Source organism: Otolemur garnettii, unplaced genomic scaffold (genome assembly GCF_000181295.1).
Source record: "Otolemur garnettii isolate 467f Iridium unplaced genomic scaffold, OtoGar3 scaffold00004, whole genome shotgun sequence".
In the NCBI taxonomy this organism is placed as follows: Eukaryota; Metazoa; Chordata; class Mammalia; order Primates; family Galagidae; genus Otolemur; species Otolemur garnettii.
In genome coordinates this window covers 26955422-26974341 of record NW_003852399.1, presented here as the reverse complement: position 1 = coordinate 26974341, position 18920 = coordinate 26955422, and the positions used below count along the sequence as shown (strand labels likewise).

Sequence of the window (18920 nt, the reverse complement as noted above, 5' to 3'; positions counted from 1 at the left end):
TTAATTTGTTCTTTTTAATGCTTTTCGTTTAATGTGCTAAGATAAATTTCACCTATCACTTCACTCAGTTGAGAAGCTAATTCATAAATAACACCATAAAAGTTTATGAACTATGTTCTCTTTAATCTTTTAAAAACTTTGTGGTGACATGGTCCCAATCTGTCACACTGGCTGGTTTTCAGTGGCATTATCCTAGGTCACATCATTGGAACTCCTGGGCTCCAGGGATCCTCCCACCTGAGCCTCATGAATAGGTGAGACCACAGACACAGGCCACCTTGCATGGCTAGATTTATGAAGTATAATACTAAATTCGAGCCTTAAAAACATATTCTTATTGTTTCTTTGATTAAATTAATATAATTTCCTATTTCTAGGAAGCTTCTAGTGTAGACTGACTCTGCTAAAAGGATGTGATAAAGTCTCCCAACCATACCATACCACTCTCCCCCACAAACAAACTTCTAAATGATACAGCTAGAAAAAGAATGTTTACAAATGTTTACACAACAGCTACATATTTTTTCAAGTTTATAAAAATTCTCCTTTGAAATTTCAGTATGTGAAACCATTAAAATACTGTAATCACTTTTTTTTTTTTTTACCATGCTTGACATTGTAAGATAGACAAAATGTTTACTTCTTTGAAGACACTACTACATTATAGCAATGGCTGTAATATTAGGATAAATGTCACTGTTATTTACAGATATCATTGTCACTTTGATTCTGTGGTTTTACACTTTTTTATAAAATGTGAAAAAATGATCTTATAATTGGCAAAAGATATTTTGATCAAGGTTGAACTATGACAGCTTGTGTAATGTGACCATAATTATGACAAGGTGGAAATATTTGTGGATATACTTTTGTTTGGTATATAGCAAATTTTCCTTAAATGGCAAATAATATGAATTGAAATTTTGGAATAGATCCTGAATTGAATTTTCCTTCTTGTCCACCATCAGAACAAAAATTATATTTGTGTTAGTCCTTGTTTATTCTTGAGAAGTTGGTTGCCACAGGTTTTACTTTAAAAATTTAAACATCTATTTATTTGCAGCATTTTTATTAATGAGGCTAACTTTTAAATGTGGTCATAAAATTGTTTATATGATCAAACAAGAAGTTTCAATCAGCTTATCTTTCCCCACTCCAAAATTCTACTGAAAAGCATCTAATTAATATAATCTCAAGTTTTTTTAATGCATTCTTTGGTATTGTCACATTACTCAAATGTGGTTTTATCCACTACTCCTGAGATACTATGGCTCTTACCAGACCCTAGGGTACACTAGTAAACTTACCTATCTCAGTATGTTAAGTAGAAGAATTAGCTACAGTTCCCTGGCTACTAGTGTAGCTTTCAGCACCTTCTTCGTGGTGGCTAGTATCTGTACCATATATAGCTGTGAAAAGATGGGAAAATGGGCTGAAATGATCTATTAACTTGACATGTTTTCCTAGCTATTGAAAACTGTCTCATATTGAAACCCATTGATAGTGAAACTATAGAATTCTTCTGTTTTAAGTACCATCTGGTTGTACTCAAGGCTTTAAAGCTGTTGTCTCCACATAAAACTTCAGAGTCCTGTGCTTTTTTTCTTCACCAAACTATCCATTTTTAAGCCGCAAATATTTTTTAGCTCTTTTCAGATTTTATCTAAAAGTATATTTTAACAGTATTTAAATAGTTCTTAAACAATAACAATTTATCTTGATAGATGGCATACTGTGTTTTTTCATTTTATTTTAATTAGTCATTGTGGAACTAAATTTCCTTTTGTTTTAGTCTTTGGAATATTGTTTAATTATCATTATCATGCCAGATATCTTAAAGGTTATTTTACCAATACAGTTTCAGTTAACATAACCCATATGGAATCAATAGCCCAGTTTCCTAAAGTGAATGCTTGGAAAATCTTACATTCATATGTTAAGAGTACACATCCTTTCCTCATTAGTTGGAAAGTACAGGGATTTTGGCACAGGTTCTGTGTGGAAGCATTGTGCAGCTTTTATATGGATTTTGTTTTTAGCCTTTGATGACACTGTTTAGAATAGGAAGTATCTAATAAGTAAAGCATTTTGTCTCAAGTGCTGCCAGTGTGTTTAATATATGCCTGGAGGTCTGAAACATTATCTTCTTCACTACAGTAATATGCATTTAATTCTCTGAAAGCAGAAGGTCGAACTTTAAAAAGGGACGCAAAGTACATTTTCAAACAGAATAATTCAAAACACATGGAACAGAGGACCAGAGTAATGTACAGTTGGTTTTTATGGTTTAATCATGATCATGTTAATGCACACCAGTAGCTAATTAAAGAAAACTTTTATTGTTCATCTTAAATAAGTTAGGTAAAGAGTGGGAGAGCTGATGTAACAGCACTTCCCAGAGATACATGTTTCTGCTACATTGACAGCAGGCAGATACTGTTATTTTTGACAACTTAAATTATTAGTCCCCTTGGACAATAATAGGGCAAAGTTATTTTCAGAGTTATTGCATTGTGAACTTTTCATTTTCCACAAAGGAATGGTAAATTGATGCCCAAGTTTAGACTCAGGCACACATAATTAATTATAGAACTTTTCTGCATTGGTAACAAACTAATGGATTTTTAAATATGTTTCAAACTCATCAGCTTATTTATTTCAGTGCTATAGACAGTTTGGAAGCTTAGAAAAAATGGAGAAGATCTTGACTTTTAACTCAGTTTTAAGAATTTAATTTTCTAGTACTGGTTAATTTGTACTTGTTTTTCTTCCACTAAGAGTCAGAGTCTTTCATCTCTGGGTCATTGGTTCAAATTCCATTCTGCTCAGTAGTGATTAGAATTAGTTACCATTTGACTTCTGTTTAGTAACCTGTGTGACCTGGCTGATAGCTGCCATCCCACCCCTGCTGATTGGGTGTGTCTCAAGGTCATGACACCTGACCTTTGCTGGAGACTAATGTGGTGATTTCAACACATGATACTGCTGTATTTTTTAAATTTCTTTACCTTTCCCTACAGGTTTTTTTTTTTTTAATGTTAACACCTAGGTAAACACTTAAGTCACTTTAAAGAAGGAAGGACTATATTTTATTATATATATGAATGTGTAAATCCATAGAAAATTCTCCATTCATAGTAACAATAGTATCATGTAGTTAATTATGTCAAATATCCTGATAGAAAGAATAAAAATAGTTTATAAACTTTGAGTTCTTGTCCTGAGCTTACCATGGAACTCTAAAACCATGGATTTTTTCATTATACTGTATACAGTTATTTAATTTATAATGCATCAAAATGGGTGGTAAATCTAGAGTACTTAAGTATTTGCTTTTATTACTTATCACATGTTATTTGAGAATTCCTAGTTGACATTAGATTTGGAGGTATATTTGAAATTTGCATAATGAAAACTAAAGGCTTTAAAATTAAACTGTTATTTTGATTACAATTGCCTTTACTTTTGTTTTACCAAATCTTAAATTAAGTCTTTACCACATGATAAACAGTATGATATGTGTTAGGAATACTAACTTGGTTTTTCCTGCTAGCTGTCTACCTTAGAACTATTAATTAATCTCTTTAAGCCTCAGTTTTCTCAGCTATAAAATGGGGTTATTGTACTCCAGTAAATTTAAGTTTCTTTACTTAACACTTAGTAAAGAAAATGTATGTAATGTGCCAACAATGTTTGGCATATAATAAACATACTCAGTGGTATCTTATTTTTTCTTATCTTCAATTGCTTACCCTCTCTGAGACAGAATATAGTGTGAAAATGCTATGATAATGTATTAGTTTGTTACAGAAATATAGAAGTGGGAAAGATTAGCACCACCTGGAAGGGATGTGGAAGTCTTCACAAAGAAGGTGAATGTTTTAAAATTTACTGAGAGGATTGGTGGAAGTGTCATCAGCCTACAAGGTAGAAGATGTGGATCAGGGAAAAAAACATAAATATGTCTGGGAAGATCCTTAAAGAGTACAATATTGAGAAGTTTTCATCCACAAAAATTTGCATCTGAACGATTATATAATTCTAGTCTGCATGGCAATGTTTTCATTTAATATTGTATCAAAAACAGACACGTCATCATTGATGGAACCATCATTGATGGAAACAGTGCCAGAAACTGCACTGCTTCTTAGTGATACACAGCAGCAGGAGGTTTTGCCTCTAGCAGTTCTATACCTGGTAAAAGAAACAGACATTTAACAGCTGCTCTTTATTGGCTATTTATCGTATACCAGGTGCTAGACTGACCTCTTTAGATACACTAATCCATTGTCTCCTCATAGTAATTCCGGGAGGTAGGAGTTATTATCCTCATTTTACAGATAAGATTATGTAACCTTAGAGAGGGTTGTAATTTATTCAGTCGTACAATTAGAGATTGTTGGACTTGATCCTACATCTATGAGACTCCAAAGTCTGTCTATTGTTTTAATACTCACTGATAGTGTTGCCACAGAACATTTAGTAAAGTGTAATATACCTTAAAATAGAAATATAAGTGAAGTACTAAGATCACCTAGGACAGTGGTTCTCAACCTTCCTAATGCACAGGAACTGTGGGTCGTGACCCACAGGTTGAGAACCACTAACCTAGGAGGAAATCACTTCTCAAATGGATTAGTAAATGGCTATTAGCTACCACAAGCTCTGAGGAGGCAGGCAAAGAGCACATTATAGGTTGAATGATTTGAAGAACATGGTGTCTTCAAAGGACAGAGGCAAGTTTTTTGTTTGTTTATTTCAAATAGCTCATGCTGGATTTTTCTAACAACATGTCTTTCTCAACAACTATAAAACCAATTAACAAAGAATATTATCTGAAAATTTTTTAAGGCTATTATATCACTCTCTTGAATTATTTATTAGTTTTTTTTGTTTGGTTGGGATTTTTTTGGAGACAGAGTCTCAAGCTGTTAATCTGGGTAGAGCGCTGTGGCATCGTAGCTCACAGCAACCTCCAACTGTTGGGTTCAAGCAATCCTCTTGCCTTAGTTTTTCTATTTTTAGTAGAGATGGGGTCTTGCTTTTGCTCAGGCTGGTCTTGAACTTGTGAACTCAAGCAATCCACCCGCCTCAGCCTCCCAGAGTGCTAGGATTACAGGCGTAAGCCACCGCACTCGGCCTATTTATTAGTTTCTTAGCATTTTCACGGTGAGTCCCTGAAAAGCAGCTTATGATCGTGTGGGGCAAAATGATACTTTTTTCTTAAAAGTCTAAAAAGTAATAGCCAATACCCACTTACCCAGTACTTTGGGGGACATTTTTACATTGCTAATTGTAATGCCAATGAAAAAAGGAATTTTTAATAGTACAGATTTCTAGGCTCAAATCTGTCCGTAGCAGGGATTTTGCACTTTGGAAGAGTAAGAGTTGTCTGGGGTCATACATTAAATACACAAACATGTCAGAAGATTGGAAAAGCAAATATCCAGTGTACTCAATATTAATGCGAAACCAGTAGATCATCTAATACACACAAGAGAAAAACTCAGTTCAATTCAAGATAGGGAGAGAGGGAAGGAGGGAGCGTAGGGAAGGGAGAAAGGCATGGCGTGGGTATGCTCCCACTTAAAGGGCACAATGTGGGGGTACATGGTACACCTCCTGGGAGCGGGACACAAGTACAACAGGGACTATATCCAACAAATGTAAACATTGTAACCCAATTCTTTGTATTCTCAAATTAATTTGAAATTTAAAAAAATGAAAAAAATAAAAAATAAATGCACAAACACTAATGAAAGCTGATGAGCAAAAAAGATCTAGGCATCCTTTGCATGATATCGGACACCATAGATAAGCAAAACAGACCTCAAATAATCAGCATGCAGCCCATTAGCTACAAGTTGGACATCCCTGGACTAAGGGATATCATGGGCTTTTAAAAGAGGGGCCAGGTGTCTTCGGGTTAGGTCATGGTGTGTTTCACAAGGGGCTACCTGCCTTGGGGCAGGTCCAGTGCTTTGAGGCATATATAAGGGATGGTAATTTTTGGCATGGGAATCATGCACAGGGCCCTCAGAATCTCAGCTCCTTTGTCTCACAGAACATTCACCATTTCGGGGAAATAACTCAAAAGGTCAAATAGGTAAGGGAGAGGATTATATAGGAGTCATTGGGGGACTGGTTATAAAAGGAGTGCTAAGCGAGTACAAAAAGGTGGCCAACACATAGAGATTATTTTGCAAATATTTTGTACAATTTTGTAATGAATATTTTATTTTAAAAAAAGGTACATTTTTCTATAATTTGCCATTTCCCTAAAGATGTGGCCTTGGGGGCAACTTTTGAGATACCCTGTATAAACTACTCCTGTATAAAATGTAATTTCAATCACCAGTAATCATGATTTGGAAACAGTTTATGATATTACTTAGAAAAATCACTGTAAATACTTACTAAAATAATTCTTTAAAGAGACATTTTTAAAGATATAGCCTGTTTTTTATTAATCCAAAGAAAGAAAGTCAGACATTCACTAGTGAATTTTAACAGTGGAGATTGCACATTAGATGTTTTTCTCAAGTATTTCCTTGGCATTTTAAGGTGATTTTTTGAGGAGTAGGGAATGGGCACCTAATCTGTTTTCATGATTCCATGTTTCAATTTATGTACTAGACCCATTTTCAAACTTTACTTTTTAACATGTTTATGTAATGTTTATATAACATCACTTGATATATAACTAGTTTGAAATATTTTATTATTTTTCCTTACAGATCTCTAAACAAGAACAGAAAAAAATGGATACATTTGATGGAGGCATGGCTGAAACTTTGTCTCGGCACAGTGGTGCTCAGGATAGTGGAATTGGCAGTGACAGCGTTAAAATCCGAATCGTACAAATAGAGCAGCACAGTGGTGCCAGTCAGCATCGCATTGCCCGTCCCTCACGCCAGTCGTCAATTGTAAAAAATCTGAATTTTATTCCCTTTGACATATTTATTACTGCAAGTAGAATCTCACTAATGACCTATTCCTCCGTGGCCTTACCCAAATCGAAATCACAAGAACAAAAGGATAATGAAAAAACAGGCAAGAGTTCATTAAATCTCCCAGAAGTTGATTCAGATGTTGCTAAGTCCAACCAGGCATGTATTTCCACATTGACAGCAGAAGATCTGTTAAGCAGCAGCATTTCTTTTCCTTCAGGGAAAAAAATAGGGGTCCTTTCTCTTGAAAGTCTTCACGCATCCACAAGGTCATCTGCTAGACAAGCACTTGGCATAACTATTGTTCGGCAGCCTGGTCGAAGAGGAACCGGTGACTTACAGCTAGAGCCTTTTCTGTACTTTATTGTATCCCAGCCTTCCTTGCTTGTGAGTTGTCACCATAGAAAGCAGCGAGTGGAAATATCCATCTTTGATGCTGTACTTAAAGGGGTAGCCTCAGATTACAAATGTTCAGGTAAGAACCTTCTAACTTACTGGAGTTCTAATAATGACTGCTACATTAAGTTTTATTCCCATAGTTTCAAAAGACTGATGAAATAGTAAGTAGCTGGCAGACTAGATAAGCCTTTTCTCTACAGAATAAGTAAAGATCATGTTCCACAGCTGAATCATGTTTAAGTAAATGTTTGAAATGTACCAAAGTTTAGCTTTAATGTTCTTTCTGTGCCTCTGGATATTCAATTTTTTTTAAGGAGGTGAATGAAGCAAGGATTTTTTTTCTTGACTAAAGAGATGCATAGCAATTTCCAGTGTATGGGAAGCATAGCTTTTTTTCATATTAATGGTCCTTAGGTATGCTTCCATGTTAGTGCAACTGTTTAGATAAAAGCCTTAGAAGATAAAGATCATTGTTTTGTATTCTTTTTATCTATCATTTTGCTACAATAGCATAATAGTAAATATAATTGATGTTTATTAATAAAGTAAGATGATTTAAAGTTTTTTACGTATATATACAATAAAAATATGTATTAATGATGTTAGCTAACTGGCTCTTGCTGCCCTATCCATACTTTCCTTATAAATAGAGAGTATACTGTATTATAATAACAAATGAAATTTCTGAAGCTTGCTGCCTGTTGAGACTAAGAAATTGAGCAGAAGTTCAGACTTAAGACATACAAGCTGTTAAGTAACAAGGACCAAAGAGATCAAACAATGTATGATGAGAGACCTTTTCCCTGTGTTACTACAGATGTAAAGATTTGTCCAAGAAGACTAGAGAGGTAGCTGAGAGACCTTAAGACTCATATTCAAAGAGGAGCCTGGCAAGCTCAGGTGGAGTTCAGGCATTTTATCACTAGCAAGTGGTCCCATCTAGTAGGTGGAAGCTGGCAGTGAGGCATTTGGAAATTTTACCTATCTGGAAGTCAGACTGATATACTCTTGGCATTAAGAAGAACCATTTTATGGAGCAGAACCTAGAAAGTAAATGGGAGGTGTAAGGATCAGGATTCAGCCCAAGGAAGTAGAATCAAAGGAACTCTAGGCGCTTGCCAAGGTTTAGTGCAAGTCCCCTGCTTTAGAAAGGGGTCACTGACCACTTGCTAAAGAGGATTACCCCATAGACTGCTTACTGACCCTCTCTCCATTGGTGCACTGGAGCTGTCTAGCTCATACTGGCCTGAAAGAGCTGATTATTAGACTTTCAGGAACTTTGCAGACAGCTACCACTGATAGTGTAAATTGGCCATGATGAGAGTATTTATGCCATAGATACTGGCAAATGAGCTCTCCTACTCCAAGAGCCATTTGTTAAATATTTACTTATAACCACTGCCTCTTTTCCTCAAATACGTTCTCATTTAATGACTGCATGTGATGTAATAAGTACTTTAGGGGCACTGGAGGTGGGGTGGTACTGGATTAGTAGAACATGTTACATGATTCAAAAACTCATGCTTACATACCTGATACCTATTTCGAGGTCAGCTTAGCATGGGCCAAAATAGCAGCATTAGGAGAATGACTCGTAATTCTCAGCTCATCCTTAAGTTCATTCGCTGCAGTTGCATTATAGGCTGGTGACTTCAGTGGCTGCTGCCAACAGATACTGGGAAAGGCAGAAGAAAGTAGGAGGAGGATCTCTTTCTAAATTTGTATTTGTGGATGTGCAGAGATCACAGAAGATCCATTTAGCTTACTTCAGTCCCAACCTAAGGATACCCTGTGTGTATCCTTAGCCTTTGAAACTCATCATTAAGCTAAGGAAAGGCAGGGTTTATAGTAATAGAAGAGAACTGCCAATAATGAGCTTGTTTCCATTTTCCTAAAATTGTATGAATTGGTCTGCTTCAATCTGTTTTATTAATATACTCCTAAATCACATATTATACATTTAAATCTAAGTCTGTATTCAGCAGGGTTACCAGAGTCATACCAAAAATATGCATTTGAATTATAATCAGTTCCTAAGTTGAAATAAAAGAATACTTCTTCTTTAAAGGGGGGGGGGAACTCTTGCATGAGGTCAGGAGAACTCATCCTTGAAAATGTGCTACATACCTCATTGCTGAATATCACTGTGGTCACCTTCCAAGTACTCCCCTTGGGAAGCTATACACTGACACCAGCCCCTAATCTACCATTCAAAGCAATTTCATAACTCTTTTTTCTGGAATGGTCATCACAGCTATCATTGTACAAGATCTGACAATTAAGTTCACGAACTCATCCTAGAAAAAGTGCCATGAATGGTGAACTAACAACAACGTGAAACCCAATTTCAGTAGATGAAGCTAGAGTGAAGGTTATAAGGCAGATCTAATATGGAGAATGCCTGTGGGAGAAAAGAGGCTTACATACATCTTCTGCATAATATTCTTATGGATGATTTTCCTTACACTAAATGTGTCTTCTTGGACGCTTACATTATCCCAATACAATAATTCTTGGTTATTGATAAGCACAGTCAATATGCATGATCATATTTCTTAAAAATGAATTTAGTGATATGGGGAAATTTTTCAAAAAGCCAAATAGTCAAATAAGTAAAATACTCTGGCCAAAAAAAAAAAAAAAAAAGACAACTAGCCTTTATTGATTATTCATTCTGTGCCTGGCATTGTACTAACTGTTTTAAGTATATGATCTCATTTTACTCCATGACAACTCTATAGAAAATGGTATATTCTATCTTATACGTAAGAAAACTAGAAAAACTAAAGCTTAGAGAAGTAAGTTGCTCAAGATCACAGAGCAATAAACCAGGCTATAATTCAAACCAACATTTGTTAGACTGCTGAGTCTGAATCCTCAACTTTGTGAATCCCTGGGAGAGAAAGATGTGAATCCACAGTTCTCTCTGCCAGCCTCCATTGTCCCACTTCAGACCACGCAAATTCCTCTCTTCAGTTTTAACTGGTGAATTGGTGTATGTTAAATGTGTCTATGTGTGACTACACAGTACACTGTCTCTTGATAATATGAAAAATCTGAGTTCATATTCTATGTCACTTACAAGATGTGTACCTATCTCACAGGGCAACTGTGAAAAGAAAAGAGACAATTCATGAATTATTCTAAAGCACTTAGTATTGAGCCTAGCAAGTAATAGGCCCTCATAAATGTTTGTTGGTACTGCTTTTATTATTATATAGTAGAAAGATCACAAATCTAGAAAGCAGAAAACCTGCCATTAATTAGCAACTCAATCTTAGGTAGACACTTAACTTCTTTGCATTTCTGTTTCTTTGTTTGTAAAATGTAATGATTATAATAGATATCAGTACAGTCCAATACAGTTCTAACATTTTTTTATTCTATAATTTGGAATTCATCTCCCTACCCTCACTTTTCCAAAAATATTGTAACTCTACTGCTTTGGCCTTAGGGAGTTGACATCTGCAATGTGCTAACACATTAGGTAAAATTTTATTTTGACTTGTTTTAAAGATGCAAATTTCCTTTGAAAATGGTAATAAAATTAGTTTTCAAAAACTGATATGGAAATTTCTGTTTTAAGCTAGGCCACTTGAATTAATTACCTAAGTCCCATTACCTATTTAATTATCTAGGAACACTTCATGTAGAAGTGTTTCCTGGTGAAAACACAATTCCAGTGTCCAATATTCTTTGGAAGCCCTGCCACAGTAACCTATGGATAAGAAAAAAGAGATAAATGTAAATAACTATAAAGTTAGCATTCATGGGGAGGGAAGGAAGGGAAACAGCAAGGTAGAGTGCCAACTCTACCTCTGAGTTCTAAAGTGAAGGAGTCATTGCAGTGTCTTTTAGTTGGAGAGACAAAAGAGGATTTCACCATAAAACTAATGTTTTAAGAAAGGTCAAGGAAAAGTTAAAGACATCATAAATTAAAAATGAAATAAGTAATATGTTTTTCTACAGTGTTGGTGCTTTCTCTCTGGATAATAAAATTAATTCTTTTCCATAAGGTAATTCAAGTGGCAACCAGCCAACAGCAATTTTAGCATATATGTACATCTCATGCCTAAGATTTTTATGGAGATACTGGTTTGTAGCACAATGTGGTTTGTAGTTGTTTATTATTTTCCATGCAAGTCATAAAACTTTATTACATGTGTTCATATTCCTTTATATGGAAATCAGATGGACCCAAAATAAAACTAAGGATATTGTCTCACTCTTTAAAAGGGTTTAATAATTTTCAAAAAGGTAAAATCTCAGTTCTTACGTAAAATAAAATGATTATATATGAAAGATTTCATTCAACTCATTAATTAATGAGTAATTCATTTTGCTCATTAGTTTGTATGAACATTACAAAAGAATTCATAGAAAGGAAACCTCTTAGGCGCTTATCATATCAGCAATTTTGATTCTAGAATTCATAAGGATCCTAAAAATTTTAAGAGCCACCTGATCATTAACATTATTTGTTGTTAAAGCATGACTCTGGGTGATTGTAGAATGATGGAAATATTTTTGATAATAATTCTGAAGATATAGTTTCATTTAACATAGTGAGGTAAATGTAATGAAGATGCTGAAAGCGAATACTAAAATCGTTTGAACATTGTTGAGATATGGTACACTACCTCAAGGTGATGACTTTAATCAATGTGGCTTTTTAAATTGCATTTCCTTCCTGTCTTAGTCTTCTTATTACTTTACCAAAGAACCACTTATCCCTACTGTGTTTTCATTTCTATATTCACACAATGTTTGTAAATTGAATTCACTCATTCAGTTTGAACACCTGCTGTTTATCAGACATGTGCAAGATACCAAGGAATCAGTCATAAATAAGACTCAGTTTCTGCCTTTGAGCACCTCACTTTATTTAATAACCGTACTATTATGATAAATTATGAAGGTTTTGCTGAATACAGATCTTCATGATGTGGAAAGTTGGGAAATACTTAAATGTGTTAAGTAAGAGCTATAACTAATATGCCAAAGAAGCAATTTAGAAAAGCTAGTATCAGTAGTATATAGGATGGTTTAAGGAAAACTATATACAGAAAACCATTCTTTATGTCTATTATTTTTTCATAGTAGCAGATTCAACTTTAGCTGCAATTCAGATTAATTTTTAATTTTCTATTTAATTTGTCTACTTTTGTGGCTATATTTCTTTGTAATGTATTTCAGTGTTTGCTCTAGGGTTTCCGGTACACATACCTAATCTTTCACAGTCTAATTATCACTTCAAGGAAAATGTAGGAGCCTTAAAACCATTCCCTCATTATCCCCATTTATGTTATAATTATCTTATACATTACACATACATTTATTGAAAACTTTACCAGATGAGATTTTGATCTTTGTTACAGTAATCTTACATATTTTTAAAAACTGAAGAGGAAAAAGGGAGTCTTTTATATTCCCAGGTGTTTACCTTGCCCAGTGCTCTTCCTTCACTCCCAAACTTCCATGTTTCCTTGTGATACATTTCTTCAACTTTAAAAACTTCCTTTTACATTTCTTTTAGAGCAGAGCTGCTAGTAATGAATTCTCTTAGTTTTCCTTCATCTAAGAGTATCTCTGTTTTTCTGATATTGAAAAAAAAAATGAAGGATATTTTTGCTGAACATAGGATTGTGGGTTGACATTTCTTAGATCATTTTACTTGCTATTCCACTGTCTTCTATCCTCTGTTGTTTCTCATAAGGATTCCATGTTTGTTTCAGTCACTGTTTCCATATATCTAATATGTTGGGTTTTGCTACCTATTTTTAAATTTTTTTCTTATCTTTGGTTCTCCATAGGTTGATAAAATTTCCCTTTTTTTCATTTTGTGGTTTCAGTTTCTCTGCTGAGAACTTATATATTTCTATTCATTATAGGTGTGTTTACTTTTACCTAATGAAATATAGTTGTAACAGCTGCTTAAAGTCTTAAATACCTATGTGTGTCACTACCACCACTACATAACCATCTCACTCCCCTCTACATGCATACACATACACACACACACACACACACACACACACACACGTTCTGGGTCTACCCTGGGCAAAGCCAGGAAAGAGAGAAAGAAAGAAAAAGCAGCAGGATTTCTCCCATTCCCTAAAAAACCACAAAGGCTTTAATTACCAGACAGTATTTCTCTTGGAGTTTTGGTTGTGTCCTTGCCATCGTTGTGCACTACAGTGTAGAACTCGCTCTCAAGTCAAAGAAAGTTATAAGGAAAAAATGCAAAACAACAACAAAAGAAAAACAAAGCAGGGCGGCACCTATGGCTCAAAGGAGTAGGGCGCCGGCCCCATATACTGGAGGTGGTGGGTTCAAACCCGGCCCCGGCCAAAAACTGCAAAAAAAAAAAAAAAGAAAGAAAGAAAAACAAAGCAAACTGGGAAATTCACCACCATGTAGGTCACATCCACAAAGTGAATTTCCCTCCTCTAACTGCATTGCCCTTATTTACTTTTCACAGCCCTCATGTATTTATTTGTTGCTTTTTTTTTTGAGACCTTGCCTCACTTTGTCCCCCTTGATAGAGCACTGTGATGTCATAGCTCACAGCAACCTCAAAGCTCTCGCCTCAGCCTCCTAAGTAGCTGAGACTACAGGCATTCTCCACAACGCTCAGCTATTTTTTAGAGACAGGGTCTCACTTGTGCTCAGGCTGGTCTCGAATTTGTAAGCTCAAGCAATCCACCTTTCTAAGCCTCTCAGAGTGCTAGGATTACAGGCATGAGCCACCGGGCCCAGCCTATTTATTTGCTTTTTATATTTTTTACAAAGATTTTAACTTTAAGCAGCAAGAGAGTCTGTAGTAAGCTTATTCCAGTTTGGGCTTATGCCAGAAATCCTGCAATTTTCAAATAATAATAATATTTGTAGTCCATTAGCCAAGGTCTGGTTTTCTGAGTCTTAATATAGAATTTCCTTCAAAAGTGATACTTTCATATCTTTACCTCTCTGAGCTTGGATCAGTTTAATGTACTGTAATCAATGATTATTGTTCCTAGTGTGTTATCAGTATTGTTTCTTCTAGTGTCACCACTAAGCAAATACTCAAAGGGCAGCAATCATGTGTTTACTTTTTCCTCATGAAATAAAGTTGTAACAGCTGTTTAAAGTCTTAAATGCTTATGTATATCACTTGCCATATGTTCGTTAGGACTTCATATATTATAAATCAAGTTAGAAGAGGCAGAACTATGAAATTCATTGCCCACTTCCTAAGACACATGACTGATATATGAGGGCTGTCCAGAACATATCCAGCCATGTAAGCCTCTTTTCATAGTATGTGGCTGGATACTTTACAGACAGTCCTCATATATAATTTAAAAATTATATGTACAGTTAAATATGTGTACATAAAACCCGTGTCCTTAGTGTGTATGGTCCAAGACCCTCAATGGATGCATGAAACCATAAATAGTACCAAACGAAATATATATATTATGTTTTGTCCTATACATATGCATATACTTGTGATAGTTTAATTTATAAATTGGTCCCAGTAAGAGATTAACAAAAACAATAAGAAAATAGGATGATTGTAACAAGATTTTCTAATAAAAGTTATGCGAATGTGGTGTCTCTTTCTCCCTCTCAAGATATTTGTGCATTATGGTTGACCACAGCTAACTGAAATCACAGATAAGAGGGAATTATTGTATACATTCAACTCTCAGTATCCATGGATTCCGTACCTACGGATTCAAAAACCATAGATTAAAAATATTTTTTAAATCATTTTGTCTGTACTGAACATACAGGTATTTTTTTCTTGTTACTTCCGAAACAAAACAATATAGCAACTATTCATGTAGCACTTACATTGTATTAGTCATTGTAAGTCATCAAGATAGAGACTGTTTAAAGTATACAGAAGAATATTCATAGGTTGTAATGCAAATACTAGGCCATTTTATATCAGGGGCTTGAGCATCCGTGGATTTTGGTATCTGTGGGAGGTCCTGGAACCAATCCCCCATGTATACATATATACACAGACATATATATTCTAAATTCTATGTGAGATTCTACTCAGAATAGATGATAAATCGAATTTATAACTATATATGCTTGTATTTTAGAAAGCTAAAGTGAAATAAAATGATGAAATTACTTATGATTTTGAAAGTATTATTAGTAAAGTACAATCCCCAATCTGAAATTATGCAATAATTATGCTAACTATATCTTTAAGCTTTATATAGTGCTATGTTTTACTTCTTTAAAAACAGGCAGATTATTTAAAGACTAAATTACCAACTTGAATTTCTTGTGTGACTATTGATACTAATAATTTACTTCAAATGATTTTCCACCTAGTGTAAGTAGATAATATGTCTGAGTTAACAGGTTTCTTTACAATACTGTATACCAGGTGTCCTCAAACCGTGGCCCACAGGCCACATACAGCCCACTTAGGACATTTATCTGCCCGCTGGTGTTTTTGCCACCACTGCCTGTCCTGACCAGCAGCCAACTGGTCCCGGGACCCACAATCCGGCCCTCCAATGGTCTGAGGGACAGTGAACTGGCCCCTTGTTTAAAAAGTTTGAGGACCTCTGCTATATACATACCTGTATGTTAAAATAACATGGCAATGAGATTTCCCATACTCTTCCCACCTGGAGCAACCTCTAACAGAAATGAGATCTTCTGCCAGCACCTTTATATGTAGCAGCTGTATAATTGGCAGTTCTCATTTAAATAAAGATGTATGTAGTTGTTTTTAACATAATCGTATTAGTTGTGTTTATAAATATTTAAAAATTGGTATTTGTTTTGTTTAAGGTAATGGAGTCCAGATTTGAAATTGCCTCATTTCTTGACTATGCAGCCCAAGGCAGCCTCAAAAAGTCATTTTTCTTCTTGTTTGTTTGGGGCTTTTTGTTTGTTTTTGAAGAAATGACTGTGCCATCTGGTCAATTGTGAAGGAGTTGAACCATTCTAAGGGAATTTAACTCCCCTACATCCTTAGTACACAGTTAATCCCGTATCTTGTTTCTCATAAATGTGTGCTAGGAACTAACAAAGAAACCCATTGAAAACAGTTGCTTCTGCCTTCTTGCAACTTATTTACCCAATTGTAACTTTTCAAACAACAGCTAGACTAAAATACAGAACTTAAAGTTTATTGGAGTGTATCATACTGAAAAAGCTGCTGATGACACATTACTCTGTAGGACAGTGTATGATATGATATCTCTAGTATAGGACACTATTTGCAATTTAAAGTTTTATAAATGCTGCAAGTATAACTTAAAGTCCAATTAAGAGTTAAACTAGAAATGCAGAGTCCAAAGAGAGCTCTATATTTGGAGTTTTATCAGTTCTGAGTTTTAATCCCAACTCTATTCCTTGCAGCTGTGTGGCTGTGGACACATCTTTTAACCTCTGTCAGCCTTGGTTTCCTTGTCTTTAATATGGAGAAAATACTGGTAGCAACCTTCTGGGGTCAGTATGAGGATTAAACTGTGTGAAGTTCTTAGCAACGTGTGGGGCACAAGGCTCAGTGAATGTTGATATTATTGTTGTTGCTTTTGTCATTGTTGTTAATATCTTTAAGTCTATTTTAAAATAGTGGTTATAATTGCCTCCCCCCCAAAAAATTCACATAGTTTCAGTATAATTATAACTATTATGTAGCCTGAAAATTTTTAGTTATAGTAATTGGCTTTTTTACTTTTTCATGAATAGAACTGCAGAAAATGTGCCAAAGACATTTGAGTAAACCAACAGTTGAAAAATCATAAAATGGTTTCTTACACCTCATAAATCATATCTTGATTTCGTTTAGTTATTGTGACTTTAAGGAAAGTATTGAATTACATGTCTCTTTAGAATTAAAGGTTTTATTAATGTCCCTGGAAAGGCTTAGAATTAACCTATGACTCTAATGTCATAATGATCACAACTTGAACATTTATCTGAAAATTTAGCTGCTGGGAACATTTCTTTCTGGCCAGTAATGTGAAATGGAATTATTACTTTTACAGGAATCAGCAAGTAAGTAGATCTCTTAAATGAGAGGCAGTGCAGTGCATCACTCAGGAGAAAAGTGGTGAGAAGGTTAAATAAGAAATGACCCAGCCAGTGAGAGGAATTAATATTGTATGGGGAAGGGTATTAGAATAGAAATCAGAAAACCTGACTTTTAATCTTGGTTCTAATGCCAAAGCTCTTTGAAGTAAATAACTAAATTTCTTGGTGCTTTAGTTTCCTTATCTCTAAAATGGATATAATAATACCTGGTTTTAATACTTTAATCTGAGCTTTCAAATACCTTGAAAATATGAAGTATTATTCAACTACAGGTTGTGACTTCTGTAATTATTACCAGTGATAGGGGACTTTAATTGACCTTCACTGTGGGGCATGAGGAAAAGAGTAGTGTCCTGGCCTTTGTGACACCTATTTTAATTATCAACATCTACTTAAAACAAATGAAAAATGGGGAAATCATTCAAAGGCAATTGGAGTGGCTTTAATGTTACAGAACATAGACTTTGGTTAGAGCAGTTGGTATTAAGGTTATCTTCCTTAGATATGTGACTCTGTTTCCCCCCCCCCCACTGGATAGCACCCTGAGTTTACTTGCATTGAATTTTAATCAAATGTCCTGTGAAATATCTGATAACATGTGACTCCTAAGTCTCAGAAAAAATACAAAGCAAAAATAGCTGAAACCCACATTAGAACTAATATGAAAACAACCAAATGGGAAAGAGATCAAGAATAACACAAAAAGCACAGAAAGTAAATTAAAAGGAGTTCATTGACTATTTCACATAGTACCTGTTGTTTAGCATCATTAAGTATCAAGATACACTTTCTTCTTGCAAGATATGGGAAACTTGGTTCTAAAAGAGCCAGGTGGTGCCCATATCTCAGTGGGTAGGGCGCCGGCCACATACACTGAGGCTGGTGAGTTCAAACCTAGCCTGGGCCAGCTAAAATCAACAATGACAACTGCAACAACAACAACAACAAAAATAGCCAGGCACTGTGGCAGGTGCCTGTAGTCCCAACTACTTGGGAAGCTAAGGCAAGATAATCACTTGAGCCCAAGAGTTTGAGATTGCTGTGAGCTGTGATGTCACAGCACTCTACCAAGGGTGACATAGTGAGAGTCTGTCTCAAAAATAATAATAATAATAACAATAATAAATAAAAAATAAAAGTAAGAGCCCTGGACATTGGTGATCAAACATCCCAGCAGCCACTTTAATCCCTTCCTCTTCTTGTTCCTATGGGCTGCTGACCTAGGATTTTTGTTTGTTTGTTTTCCTTTATTAAATCATAACTGTGTACATTGATACATTTATGGGGTATGGGGTATGATGTACTGATTCGATATACAATGTGAAATGCTTATTTCAAACTGATTAACACAACCATTACCTCGCTTACTTATTTGTTGTGGTAAGACAATTATACTGTATTCTTAAGAGTTTTGAAATGTGCCATTGCATCATGCACATCAGGTGAGGACCTGGAATTTCAAACCAGGAAATTTCTTCTTGCCCTTCGTATCACATTTTTTGAGGTGAAGAGCAT

General features: G+C 35.1%; 1 protein-coding gene across 3 annotated transcripts in view; it reads left to right on the top strand.

The window, feature by feature from the left end:
- The window catches only part of VPS13B (vacuolar protein sorting 13 homolog B), a 777819-nt gene that overhangs the window by 556797 nt on the left and 202102 nt on the right, over nt 1–18920 (top strand). For all 3 annotated transcript variants that reach the window (XM_023517476.1, XM_023517471.1, XM_023517472.1), the window contains exon 34: nt 6738–7425. In XM_023517476.1, coding sequence (XP_023373244.1) covers nt 6738–7425 — 688 coding nt within the window. The remainder of the gene's footprint in view (nt 1–6737; nt 7426–18920) is intronic.